General features: G+C 41.9%; 1 protein-coding gene across 2 annotated transcripts in view; it reads left to right on the forward strand.

The window, feature by feature from the left end:
* The window catches only part of IPO4 (importin 4), a 359,020-nt gene that overhangs the window by 35,516 nt on the left and 309,125 nt on the right, over positions 1-14,379 (forward strand). For both annotated transcript variants that reach the window (XM_077248938.1, XM_077248939.1), the window contains exons 6-7: positions 8,643-8,822; positions 8,919-8,984. In XM_077248938.1, coding sequence (XP_077105053.1) covers positions 8,643-8,822; positions 8,919-8,984 — 246 coding nt within the window. The remainder of the gene's footprint in view (positions 1-8,642; positions 8,823-8,918; positions 8,985-14,379) is intronic.

Below are 14,379 nucleotides of genomic sequence, written 5' to 3' on the forward strand. Positions count from 1 at the left end.
GGGGAAAAAAATGGCGGGCACATGTGCAGTGTACCCACCAAGGTCTGCCGGCTGGTAGCCGACAACAATAGGGAATTTTTCCTATTGGTTCATTTTGATCATTGTGATAGGGTCTATCACAGTGATCAAAAGAAACACAAAATAGTAAATCAAATCCCCTTTTGTCACCCCCTTAGTTAAAATATATTTTATAACTTTTATCTTTCAATTTTTTTTCCATTCCTTGCTGTTGGCGTTAGGCTTAAGGTTGGGGGTTAGTGTTGTGTTAGGGTTATACTAGGGTTGGGTTTTTTCAAAAGTGTAAATAATGTGTATATCTATATATATATATATATATTTTGGGTGTCTTAACAGCCGCGAAACATGCAGGGTGGGGACTTTAGCATGTCACTCGAGCACCCGCGATACTATGTGCATACCCGAGCATCCTAGGCAATCTGGAATAGCAAGCAGTTGCGCTCAACACTAATGATGACGTATTCAATATGACAACCTAATGTTATCAAATTCTGTGTTGTACCTGAAAATGCACTATACACCTAGATAAAGTCCTTGAGGAGGGATGTGGTTTCCAAAATGAGGTCATTTGTGGGGGATTTCCACAGTTTGGGACATCAGGAGCTCTCCAAACGCGACATGACGTCCACTCTTGATTCAAGCAAATTCTACGTTCAAAAAATAAAATGGCGCTCCTTTTCTTCCAAGCTTTGCTGTGCGCCCAAGCAGTGGGTTTCCCCCACTTATGAGGTATCTGTGTACTCAGGAGAAAGTGCACAACAAATTTTGCTATCCATTTTCTCTTGATACCCTTGTGAAAATAAAAAAAAATGTTTAAAGTACATTTTTTGTGGAAAAAAAGTAAAATGTTAATTTTTCCTTCCACATTGCTTCAGTTTCTGAGAAGCACCTGAACTGTTAATAAACTTCTTGAATGTGGTTTTGAGTACCTTGAGGAGTGCAGTTTTGAAAATGGTGTTTCTTTTGAGTATTTTCTGTCATATAGGCCAGTCATAGTCACTTCACTTGTGATGTGGTCCCTAAAAAGAATAGTTTTGTAAATTTTGTTGGAAAAATGAGAAATCGCTGGTCAACTTTTAACTGTTATAACATCCTAACAAAAAAAATGTGTAAAACATTATGCTGATGTAAGGTAGACATGTGGGAATTGTTATTTATTGACTATTTTGTGTGACGAGTCTGGTTTAGTGGCACAGAAATTAGAACGTTGAAAAGCGAAAAATTTTGACCAAATTTCATTTTTCGTTTCGACAAATAAACACAAGTCATATCAAATATATTTTATCACTATCATGAAGTACAATATGTCAGGAAAAAATATTCTCAGAATCACTAGGATCCGTTGAATCGTTCCCGAGTTATTGCCTCATAAAGTGACACTAGTCAGCATTGTAAAATTTGGCTTGGTAATTGAGGTCAAAATTGGCTCGGTCACTAACGGGTTAAGCCCATATTAAATATATAATTGTGTCTTGAATATGTTTTGTAAACAGCTAAAATGCCCAAATGTCTGTCACTGTTCAAGTATTTCTGGTCCTAACTTTGTGTGTGTCTGTATGTACCGTTTTTTTGTATGCACCGTATATACAGTTGTGTGAAAAAGTGTTTTCCCCCTTTTGATTTCCTAATCTTTTGCATGTTTATCACACTTAAATGTTTCAGATCGCCAAACAAATTGAAATATTAGACAAAGATAACACAAGTAAACACAAAATGAAGCTTTTAAATTATGTCTTTATTATTAAGCGAAAAAAACATCCAAATATACAGGGCCCTGTGTGAAAAAGTGATTGCCCCCTATACCTAATAACTGGTTGGACCACCCATAGCAGCATCAACTGCAATCAAGTGTTTGTGATAACTGGCAATGAATCTTTTACAACGCTCTGGAGGAATTTTGGCCCACTTTGCAGAATTGTTGTAATTCAGCCACATTGATAAACCGGATTAAGGTCGTGACTTCAATTAGGCCACAAAAAAGTCTTAATTTTGTTTCTCTTAAAGGTACCGTTACACTAAACGACTTACCAACGATCACGACCAGCGATGCGATCGTTGGTAAGTCGTTGTGTGGTCGCTGGGGAGCTGTCACACAGACAGCTCTCTCCAGCGACCAACGATCAGGGGAACGACTTCGGCATCGTTGAAACTGTCTTCAACGATGCCGAAGTCCCCCTGCAGCACCCGGGTAACCAGGGTAAACATCGGGTTACTAAGTGCAGGGCCGCGCATAGTAACCCGATATTTACCCTGGTTACCATTGTAAAAGTAAAAAAAAAAAACACTACATACTCACCTTCTGATGTCTGTCACGTCCCCCGGCGTCCACAGGGTTACGCGCTGCTGCCGAGAGCTTCCTGCACTGACTGAATGTGTCAGCGCCGGCAGCAGCGGTGACGTCACCGCTGTGCTCTGCTTTACGGCCGGCCGGCGCTGACACATTCAGTGCAGGGAAGCCGCCGGCGGGGGACGTGACAGACATCAGAAGGTGAGTATGTAGTGTTTTTTTTTTACTTTTACAATGGTAACCAGGGTAAATATCGGGTTACTAAGCGCGGCCCTGCGCTTAGTAACCCGATATTTACCCTGGTTACAAGTGAACACATCGCTGGATCGGTGTCACACACACCGATCCAGCGATGACAGCGAGTGATCAGCGACGAAATAAAGTTCTGGACTTCTAGCTCCGACCAGCGATATCACAGCGGGATCCAGATCGCTGCTGCGTGTCAAACACAACGAGATCGCTATCCAGGACGCTGCAACGTCACGGATCGTCGTCGTTCACGCTGCAAAGTCGCTTAGTGTGAAGGTACCTTAAGCCATTCGGAGATGGACTTGGTGTGTTTTGGATGATTGTCCTGCTGCATAACACAAGTGTGCTTTAGCTTGAGGTCATGAACAGATGGCAGGATATTCTGCTTGAGAATTTTTTGGTAGACAGCAGAATTTATGGTTCAATTTGCCACAGCAAGTCTAGTCCTGCAGTTGGAAATCAGCCCCAGACCATCGCATTACTACCACCATATTTTACTGTTGGTATCATGCTCCTTTTCTGAAATGCTGTGTTACGTCTACATCAGATGTAATGGGATGTACACCTTCCAAATAGTTCCACTTTTGTCTCGTCAGTCCACGGAGTGTTCTCCCAAAAGTCTTGGGCATCATCAAAGTGAGACCATATGTGCATAATGGCTCTTACTGTCTTTTGCTGGAGTCCCAAAGCTTTAGAAATGGCTTTGTAACCTTTTCCAGACTGATAGATGTCAATTACTTTGTTTCTCATTTGTTCCAGAATTTCTTTGGATCGTGGCATTATGTCTAGCTTTAGAAGACCATTTGGTCTATTTCACTTTGTCAGTCAGGTCCTATTTAAGTGATGTCTTGATTGATTACAGGTGTGGCAGTAATGAGCCTGGGTATGGCTAGGGAAATTGAACTTGGCTTCCCAAAGATGTGATAAACCACATTTAACTTATGTTTTAAGGCTGGGGGGGGCACAATCACTTTTTGACATCGGGGCCCTTCTGGGTTTGGTTCTCTATTCCTCTTAATAATAGGACGTTCATCTAAAAACTGCACTTTGTACTTACTTTTGTTAACTTTTCGTGTAATATTTACATTTTGTTTGAGATATATATATAATATAATCTCTACTATATAATTGTCTAAGGGGTACTTCCATCTGTCTGTCCTGGATATTCATTGGTCGCGGCCTCTGTCTGTCATAGAAATCCAAGTCGCTGATTGGTCGCGGCAAAACAGCCACGACCAATCAGCGACGGCCACAGTCCGATTAGTCCCTCCCTACTCCCCTGCAGTCAGTGCCCGGCGCCCGCTCCATACTCCCCGCAGTCACCGCTCACACAGGGTTAATGCCAGCAGTAACGGACCGCGTTATGCCGCGGGTAACTCACTCCGTTACCGCCGCTATTAACCCTGTGTGACCAAGTTTTTACTATTGATGCTGCCTATGCAGCGTCAATAGTAAAAACATCTAATGTTAAAAATAATAAAAAAAATTAAAAATCATTATATACTCACCTTCCGCCGCCTTTCCCGCTCCTCGCGACGCTCCGGTGACCGCTCCATGCAAGCGGCCGGTTCCGGTGGCAAGGATGGTATGCGAGAAGGACCTGCCATGACGTCACGGTCATGTGACTGCGACGTCATCACAGGTCCTGCGCTCATACCAACCCTGGGACCGGAAGCTGCCGCGTGCACCGCACACAGGCGACAGCACTACAACGGGCCCTCGGAAGTATATGTTTATTTTTTATTTTTTAACCCCTTTCTGACATTGGACGCACTATTCCGTCCATGTGGGGTGGGCCCTACTTCCCAAGGACAGAATAGTACGTCCAGCGCGATCAGCCGCGCTCACAGGGGGAGCACGGCCGATCGCGGCCCGGTGTCAGCTGACTATCGCAGCTGACATCCAGCACTATGTGCCAGGAGCGGTCACGGACCGCCCCCGGCACATTATTCCCCGGCACACTGCGATCAAACATGATCGCAGTGTTCCGGCGGTATAGGGAAGCATCGCGCAGGGAGGGGGCTCCCTGCGTGCTTCCCTGAGACCCCCGGAGCAACGCGATGTGATCGCGTTGCTCCGAGGGTCTCTTACCGCCTCCTCCTTGCAGCAGGCCCGGATCCAAAATGGCCGCGGCATCCGGGTCCTGCAGGGAGGTGGCTTCACAGCGCCTGCTCAGAGCAGGCGCCGGGAACCCTGGATCTGTGCACGTCAGATCGCTGATCTGACACAGTGCACAGCAAAGTGTCAGATCAGCGATCTTACACTATAACATGATGCCCCCCCGGGGAAATGTTATAGTGTAAAAAAAAATAAAAATATTCACATGTGTTAAAAAAAAAAAAATATATATATATATATATATATATATATATATATATATATATATATATATATATATATATAATATATATTGTTCCTATAAATACATTTCTTTATATAAAAAGAAAACAAAACAAAAAAAAAGTACATATTTAGTATCGCCGCGTCCGTAACGACCCAACCTATAAAACTGACCCACTAGTTAACCCCTTCAGTGAACACGGTAAAAAAAAAAAAAAAAGAGCCAAAAAACAACGCTTTATTATCATACTGCCAAACATAAAGTGGAATAACACGCGATCAAAAAGACTGATATAAATAACCATGGTACCGCTGAAAACGTCATCTTGTCCCGCAAAAAACGAGCCGCCATACAGCATCATCAAAGAAAAAGTAAAAAAGTTATAGTCCTCAGAATAAAGCGATGCAAAAAAAATTTTTTTTCTATAAAATAGTTTTTATTGTATAAAAGCGCCAAAACATAAAAATATAAATGAGGTATCGCTGTAATCGTACTGACCCGAAGAATAAAACTGCTTTATCCATTTAACCAAACGCTGAACGGTATAAACGCCTCCCCCAAAAGAAATTCATGAATAGCTGGTTTTTAGTCATCCTGCCTCATAAAAATCGGAATAAAAAGCGATCAAAAAATGTCATGTGCCCAAAAATGGTACCAATGAAGACATCAACTCGTCTTTCAAAAAACAAGACCTCGCATGACTCTGTGGACCAAAATATGGAAAAATTATAGCTCTCAAAATGTGGTAACGCAAAAAATATTTTTTGCAATAAAAAGCATCTTTCAGTGAGTGACGGCTGCCAATCATAAAAATCCGCTAAAAAACCCGCTATAAAAGTAAATCAAACCCCCTTAGTTAGCGAAAAACTAAAAAATTAATAAAATGTATTTATTTCCATTTTTCCATTAGGGTTAGGGCTAGGGTTAGGGCAAGTGTTAGGGCTAGGGTTAGGGTTGGGGTTAGGGTTAAGACTACAGTTAGGGTTGGGTCTAAAGTTAGGGTTAGGGTTTGGATTACATTTACGGTTGGGATTAGGGTTAGGGGTGTGTCAGGGTTAGGGGTGTGGTTAGGGTTACCGTTGGGATTAGGGTTAGGGATGTGTTTGGATTAGGGTTTCAGTTATAATTGGGGGGTTTCCATTGTTTAGGCACATCAGGGGATCTCCAAACGCGACATGGCGTCCGATCTCAATTCCAGCCAATTCTGAGTTGAAAAAGTAAAACAGTGCTCCTTCTCTTCCGAGCTCTCCCGTGCGCCCAAACAGGGGTTTACCCCAACATATGGGGTATCAACTTACTCAGGATTCATTGGACAACAACTTTTGGGGTCCAATTTCTCCTGTTACCCTTGGGAAAATACAAAACTGGGGGCTAAAAAATAATTTTTGTGGAAAAAAAAGATTTTTTATTTTCATGGCTCTGCGTTATAAACTGTAGTGAAACACTTGGGGCTTCAAAGTTCTCACAACACATCTAGATAAGTTCCTTGGGGGGTCTAGTTTCCAATATGGGGTCACTTGTGGGGGTTTCTACTGTTTAGGTACATTAGGGGCTCTGCAAACGCAATGTGACGCCTGCAGACAAATCCATCTAAGTCTGCATTCCAAATGACGCTCCTTCCCTTCCGAGCTCTGCCATGCACTCTAACGGTGGTTCCCCCCCACATATGGGGTATCAGCGTACTCAGGACAAGTTGGACAAGAACTTTTGGGGTCTAATTTCAACTGTTACCCTTGGAAAAATACAAAACTGGGGGCTAAAAAATAATTTTTGTGGAAAAAAAAAGGATTTTTTATTTTCACGTCTCTGCGTTATAAACTGTAGTGAAACACTTGGGGGTTCAAAGCTCTGACAACACATCTAGATAAGTTCCTTAGGGGGTCTACTTTCCAAAATGGTGTCACTTGTGTGGGGTTTCAATGTTTAGGCACATCAGTGGCTCTTCAAACGCAACATGGCATCCCATCTCAATTCCAGTCAATTTTGAATTGAAAAGTCAAACCGGCGCTCCTTCCCTTCCGAGCTCTCCCATGCGCCCAAACTGTGGTTTACCCCCACATATGGGGTATCAGCGTACTCAGGACAAATTGTACAACAACTTTTGGGGTCCAATTTCTTCTCTTACCCTTGGGAAAATAAAAAATTGGGGGCGAAAAATCATTTTTGTGAAAAAATATGATTTTATATTTTTACTGCTCTGCATTATAAACTTCTGTGAATCATTTAATGGGTCAAAGTGCTCACCACACATCTAGATAAGTTCCTTAGGGGGTCTACTTTCCAAAATGGTGTCACTTTTGGGGGCGTTTCAATGTTTAGGCACACCAGGGGCTCTCCAAACGCAACATGGCGTCCCATCTCAATTCCAGTCAATTTTGCATTGAAAAGTCAAATGGCGCTCCTTCGCTTCCGAGCTCTGCCATGCGCCCAAACAGTGGTTTACCCCCACATATGGGGTATCGGCGTACTCAGGAGAAAATGGACCCCAAAAGTTGTACAATTTGTCCTGTTACCCTTGGTAAAATAAAACAAATTGGAGCTGAAGTACATTTTTTGTGAAAAAAAGTTAAATGTTCATTTTTATTTAAACATTCCAAAAATTCCTGTGAAACACCTGAAGGGTTAATAAACTTCTTGAATGTGGTTTTGAGCACCTTGAGGGGTGCAGTTTTTAGAATGGTGTCACACTTGGTTATTTTCTATCATATAAACCCCTCAAAATGACTTCAAATGAGATGTGGTCCCTAAAAAAGAAATTGTGTTGTAAAAATGAGAATTTGCTGGTCAAAAACTCCCTAACAAAAAAAAAAATTGGTTCCAAAATTGTGCTGATGTAAAGTAGACATGTGGGAAATGTTACTTATTAAGTATTTTGTGTGACATATCTCTGTGATTTAATTGCATAAAAATTCAAAGTTGGAAAATTGCGAAAAATTTTCAAAATTTTCACCAAATTTCTGTTTTTTTCACAAATAAACGCAGGTAATATCAAAGAAATTTTACCACTATCATGAAGTACAATATGTCACGAGAAAACAGTGTCAGAATCACCGGGATCCGTTGAAGCGTTCCAGAGTTATAACCTCCATAAAGGGACAGTGGTCAGAATTGTAAAAATTGGCCTGGTCATTAACGTTCAAACCACCCTTGGGGGTAAAAGGGTTAACCTGTGACATACGTGGCTGGGCAATATAGTACGTGACTGGCCAATATACTGCGTGGCTGGGCAATATACTACGTGGCTGTGTGCTGTATACTACGTGGCTGGGCAATATACTACGTGGCTGGGCAATATACTACGTGGCTGGGCAATATACTACGTGGCTGGGCAATATACTACGTGGCTGGGCAATATACTACGTGGCTGGGCAATATACTACGTGGCTGGGCAATATACTACGTGGCTGGGCAATATACTACGTGGCTGGGCAATATACTACGTGGTTGGGCAATATACTACGTGGTTGGGCAATATACTACGTGGGCTCTGCAATATACTACGTGGACATGCATATTCTAGAATACCCGATGCGTTAGAACCAGGCCACCATCTAGTGTGTGTATATATATATGTGTGTGTGTGTATATATAGATAGATAGATAGATAGATAGATAGAGATATAGATATATATAGATATATATAGATAGATATATAATATTTTTTTTTACTTACTTATTTTTTATTTCATATATATATAATGTTTCTTTCTTCTTTTTTTTTTTAACTTCTTTTTTTTTTTATTTCAGGTCGGTCTCTTGGTTCTTCGCTGTGCCTTAGATCTCAGTGCTGTAATCTTCCGCCCCCACTTCCCAGACCTAATCCAACTTTTTAACCAAACTATTGCTGTTCTTCAGAATGGACCCTTACTGTTTTATACTATTCAGTGTGTCACAAGTATTGTGCCTGAGCTGGTTGGTAATGAAACTGTAAGTACTGTGCAGCTCCAAACCTCTTGCTTCACTTGCAATGATATGCCTTTAGTCATGCTTTAACAGTTTTAATTACTTTTGTTTTTTTTTTAGAACATACTGAGAAGTTTGATGCCAAAGTTAGTAATAGCGATTAAAGAGTTGATAAGGATTAATCAGGTACTGCTTAATTTTTTTTATTACTTTATTAAATGGCACTTTAAATGGCATGTTAAGCAGCAGACCATTGATAGTCTAGCAGATAATGATTAAGTGCAACTTTTTAAAACTTTTCTCTTTCTATCAATCAAATATGATGTCCTACTTGGTGACTGTCAGCCTTTTCTCTATACGTTTTCATGTAAGAGGTAGCAGTCACGGAGTTAGACGGCTCATGTAACTTTTAAGCATAGAAAGTGCTTATATATAGAATGGCTCATGTGTTTTAAAGAGAAGGTGCCATCAAAATTTTTTTTTTCCCAGCAATTGAAAAAATGTAAAGAATTAATGTTCACATGTTCTTAAAAAGCATTATCATTTGTTTATAATTTAGTAAAATATGAAAAATAATTTGAAAAGGTTTGGCATTTCCACTTTTAAACACTAGGGGGAGCAGCTGCTGAAATTTGACAAAAACCTAGTGTACAGCTAGCTCACATTACAGCACTGCAGTAATTATGGGCGGAGTCTGCTGACGTGTGTGATGTCTCCTCTCCTCCCCTTCTGGGTGTTTGCTAAGGGATAAGTGAGGATGATATTCAGGAACCCAGTGAGCAGCCATTTTGTTGGTGATTGCAAAGTTATACTGACAAGTAGACAGTCGCCGAGGAAGGCAGGCAGCAAGGATTCTGGGAGATATATGGTGGAGGGAGCAGGGTGACAGCAGCGCAGAGTATTTCAGGAGAGCAGTGTGCTGATGTATGGGGGGCACCCTGTTTGGTGAGCAGAGCAGCCAGGGATTGTACATGGAGCGCTGTCTTTTATACACATGGATGGACCGTCTCCTCAGAAATCCAGGAAACATTTCTGCTGATTGATGGCCTGTTCTGATCCAGACTTTGCATGCAAAGACCCCATTCCCCTCCTCAGATCCCATCTTCTCCATCCTGACCTGGCGATGTGTGAAAGCGATACGACAGGTGTAGTCCGGGTGATGCTGGGGGGAAATGTAGCCATATAGTAATGATAAAAATGAGACCCCTCTCTTCAGCTGCCTCACCAGCCCTCCCCTGACTGCAACTAACTGGAGGTCATGCTGCCCCCTCTGTTACCCCAGACCTGTGTGCAGGTGCTCAGCCAGAACCACCCTAGAATGGGTCCCCTTTGTGAAGATAATACTGCCATAGTGTTCTCACATAATGCCACCATATAGATCACACAGTGCCACCATATAGATCACACATAATACCGCCATAGTGTTCTCACATAATACCGCCATATAGATCACACACAATGCCGCCTCATACATCTCACATAATACCGCCATATAGATCTCACATATCACCACATACGTCTCAGATAATACCGCCATATAGATCACACATACCACCACATACGTCTCAGATAATACCGCCACATACGTCTCACATAATACCGCCACATAGATTACACACAATACCACCATATAATTTTCACATAATACCCCCACATATATTACACATAATCCCACAATCTAGTTCTCATATACCATTGTATAGCTTTTACATCATTCCACAATACTGATCAAAGTAATACCGCCATATAGATCACATAATACAGTCATAGATCACACATAATGCCATAATACAGCATGACCGCAGCAGCTCCTGTTATTGCACGCACTGAGCTGTGTGTGCAATGGGGAAAGACATGCAGGGGGGAGAGGATTAGATACACGGCTCAATAGACAGTATCACAGTATAGGATTAGATACATGGGAAGCAGACAGTATCACACAGGAGAGAATTAGATACATGAGCCAGCAGTCAGTATCACAAGGGGATAGGATTAGATACACAGCTCAGCAGTCAGTATCACATGGGATAGGATTAGATACACGGCTCAGCAGTCAGTATCACACAGGAGAGAATTAGATACACGGGCCAGCAGTCAGTATCATACGGGATAGGATTAGATACACAACTCAGCAGACAGTATCACACAGGAGAGGATTGGATACACAGCTTAGCAGACAGTATCACACGGGATAGGATTAGATACACGGCTCAGCAGTCAGTATCACACAGGAGAGAATTAGATACACGGGCCAGCAGTCAGTATCACATTGGATAGGATTAGATACACAGCTCAGCACAGTATCACACAGGAGAGGATTAGATACACAGCTCAGCAGACAGTATCACACAGGAGAGAATTAGATACACGGCCGGCAGACAGTATCATACAGCAGAGGATTACATACATGGTTCAGCAGTCAGTATCACACAAGATAGTAATAGATGCACCACGGTCTGTTGTCCTTGATCAGTGGCTGCAGTGAGAGGCAGAGCGGGAGCAGCACAGAGAGACTCTTCCTCTCCCTCTGCAGCTCGTGATAAGAGGACATCAGACCGCAGCACTTCAGCCTCTCTAGGGATTCTAGAGATTACAGGCAGCATAGAAGAAGACAGGGAACGGCTGCTGACAGTGTGAAGGGGAGACAGATGGAGCTGCCCCTCCGACAGCACAGCTCTCAAGTCACAGTGGAGCTCACTGGTACACTGGTACACTGCACTGTGGGCTGAAGAAAGATGGCGCCGATCTCCTGCCTCTGCTGTGATGTGGAGACAGCCCAGGGGGCGTGGCCAGATCACAGCAGGGAGCAGATCAATGATAGGTATGCGGTCGGCATCCGACCGCAGACTCCTATGCCCAGGGCTGCCGTATTTGTAGAGTGTAAGTGTCGTGCAGCTACACTTACACTCCTGCAAAGCAAAATGGCAGCGCCCAGTGGCTGCAAAAATAATTAATAATAAAAAAGATATTAAAGTTAAAAAAAGTAATTTTGTATTAAAAATAATTGTTTATATAAACAATAATTTTTAATACAAAAACAAAATTGCGGCACCTTCCCTTTAAAGAAGATAACATAGCTGGAAAATTATTTTACTACATATTGTATGGTGGCTTATTTACTCCATAGCGCAAGCTTAGGTATAGAGGAATAAAATACTTGTTATGCATAATATTTACCCCAAAACTATAAGACAAAGTTTTGGAGGGATAAAGTGTCTTAAAGTCCAAAAAATACTGTATGCACTATGTATATCAATCTGTTGTGTCTCCTGATCTGTAGCATGAGCCCTACAAATAGAAGTTTTTTAGCCTAATGAGTTTAGTTTCAAATTGAAGTAGAACTAGAATATCTCATTAACAGCATTGGGACATGGGATGCCATGTACCCTCAATGCATTCAAGGAGAAAGGGATTTTACAGTAATTAAAAATATCCCCCCCCCCTCCAAGACTGAGGCTTCATTTAGACTGCCGATTTTGTTATATAAGTGTTATCTGTGGTTTGCACGGTTGACACTCGTACCTGTGATGGTCTGTGGGGCCTTTCACATATCCATGATTTTTCATGGTGCAAGGGTCGGATCAAAGTCTGCAATGCAAGCCTATAGATCCATGAAAAATCTGCCTACACTCGGATGACATCCAATTTTTCACGGACTATCAGAAAGCCGCATGTGAAAAAACACAGGGCAAGGGACAACATAAGAGACTGACTGTTCTATTATGGAGGGCCAAACTAATAGGCTGAAATTCTGTGTGATATTAATATATTAATTAGAATTATTTTATATTGATATTGTATCATTTAATATTCAGCAGAATTAAAGGGGTATTCCAATCTCAGAGATCCTATTCCAATATGTAGTTGGTATAATTATAATATTAGCAAATACCTCCAATTAGAAAAGTAGTATAATTCTTGTGATAAGCAATGTCACTTACATATGCAGGGCATTGCAGTAGCTTAGGTATCCATGGTTACGACCACTAACAACTAACTAGAATTCTACTACATATCTAATTTTAAATATTTGATATTATTATTACAGCTACTACATACTGGGATAGAGTCTCTGAGATGGAAACACTGCTTTATACCGTATGAGCCCGCACACAGCCCCCCTATATAACGTCTGAGCCCCCACATAGCCTCCTATAATACAGTATGAGCCCCCACATTGCCTCCTATATATAGTATGAGCCCCCATATAGCCTCCTAAATACAGTATGAGTCCCGGCGCGGCCTCCTATATAAGGTATGAGTTCTTGCTCGGCCTCCCTGTATACAGGTTGAGCCCCCACGTGGCCTCCTATGAACATACAAAAATCCCCCACATATGGAAAAAAAAAACCCACCGCATACTCACCTAGCTCCCGTTTGTCATACTCTCTGCTCCTGTCTTCAGTTCACTGACTCTGCAGTGTAATGCTGACGCAATGAAATTACATCATCTCGCCAGTTATCTCACATTCTGATTGGTGTAAGAAGTTGCTTGTGACCACGTCCTCCACCAATGTATTCACCTCTGTCTGCATCCAGAGCTGCTGCAAACCTAAGCTACTGCAATTCCCTGTACATGGGGTAAGCGACATAGCGAGTCAGAAGAACTATACTACATTTCTACTTGTAGATATTTGCTAACATTATTATTACTACACCTACTACTTATTGGGATAGGATCTTGGAGTTGGGAATACTCTTTTAACAATATAATGTCCGCTCCTTTCTCACCATTGAAACAACAAAAACTCTCACTGTTGCCCTCATCCCCTCTCGCCTCTGTTAATTGGCCTCTCCCTCACTCGACTTCCCCTCTCCAGTCCATCTTTAATGCAGTAGCCAGGGTCATCTATCTGGCTAATCGGTACTCGGACGCATCCGCTCTTAGCCAGTCGTTGTGCCCATTCATTACAGGATCCAATTTAAATTGCTTGTTCTCACCCACAAAGCTCTCCACAGTGCGGCACCCCTCTACATCTTCTCCCTCATTTTTGTTTATTGGCCTACTCGCTCGTTACTCTTCGCAAGCGAGTTTCGACTAACATCCACACTAATCCATACCTCTCACTCCCGGCTCCAAGACTTTTACAGAGTTGCGTCAATACTCTGGAATGTTCTACCCCAAGAAATTAGGCCTAACCACAACTTATACAGTTTTAGGCGCTTCCTAAAAACATATCTTTTTAGAGCGGCCTATCTAAAGCACCAAAAATAATGTCTGGTGACTACTTCATGGAGCCTTTATCTATCCCCCATTCCCTCAAGATGGTTGTACCTTCATTGTAAATAAGCCCTTGTACTTTGTGTCACCCCCATCTCATTGTACATTGTAAGATCTTACGAGCAGGGTCGTCATTATTTTGCTTTAATTATTGTATGGTCTTTAACGTTGTTACTTATGACTTGTATATGAACTGTTGAGTTGTAAAGCACTGTAGAATATGTTGGGGCTATATATATGAAGATTATTATTTTTACTAGATGGTGGCCCGATTCTAACGCATCTGGTATTCTAGAATATGTATGTATGTATGTATGTATATAGCAGCCACATAGTATATAGCACAGGCCACGTAGTATA

Source organism: Ranitomeya variabilis, chromosome 1 (genome assembly GCF_051348905.1).
Source record: "Ranitomeya variabilis isolate aRanVar5 chromosome 1, aRanVar5.hap1, whole genome shotgun sequence".
In the NCBI taxonomy this organism is placed as follows: domain Eukaryota; kingdom Metazoa; phylum Chordata; class Amphibia; order Anura; family Dendrobatidae; genus Ranitomeya; species Ranitomeya variabilis.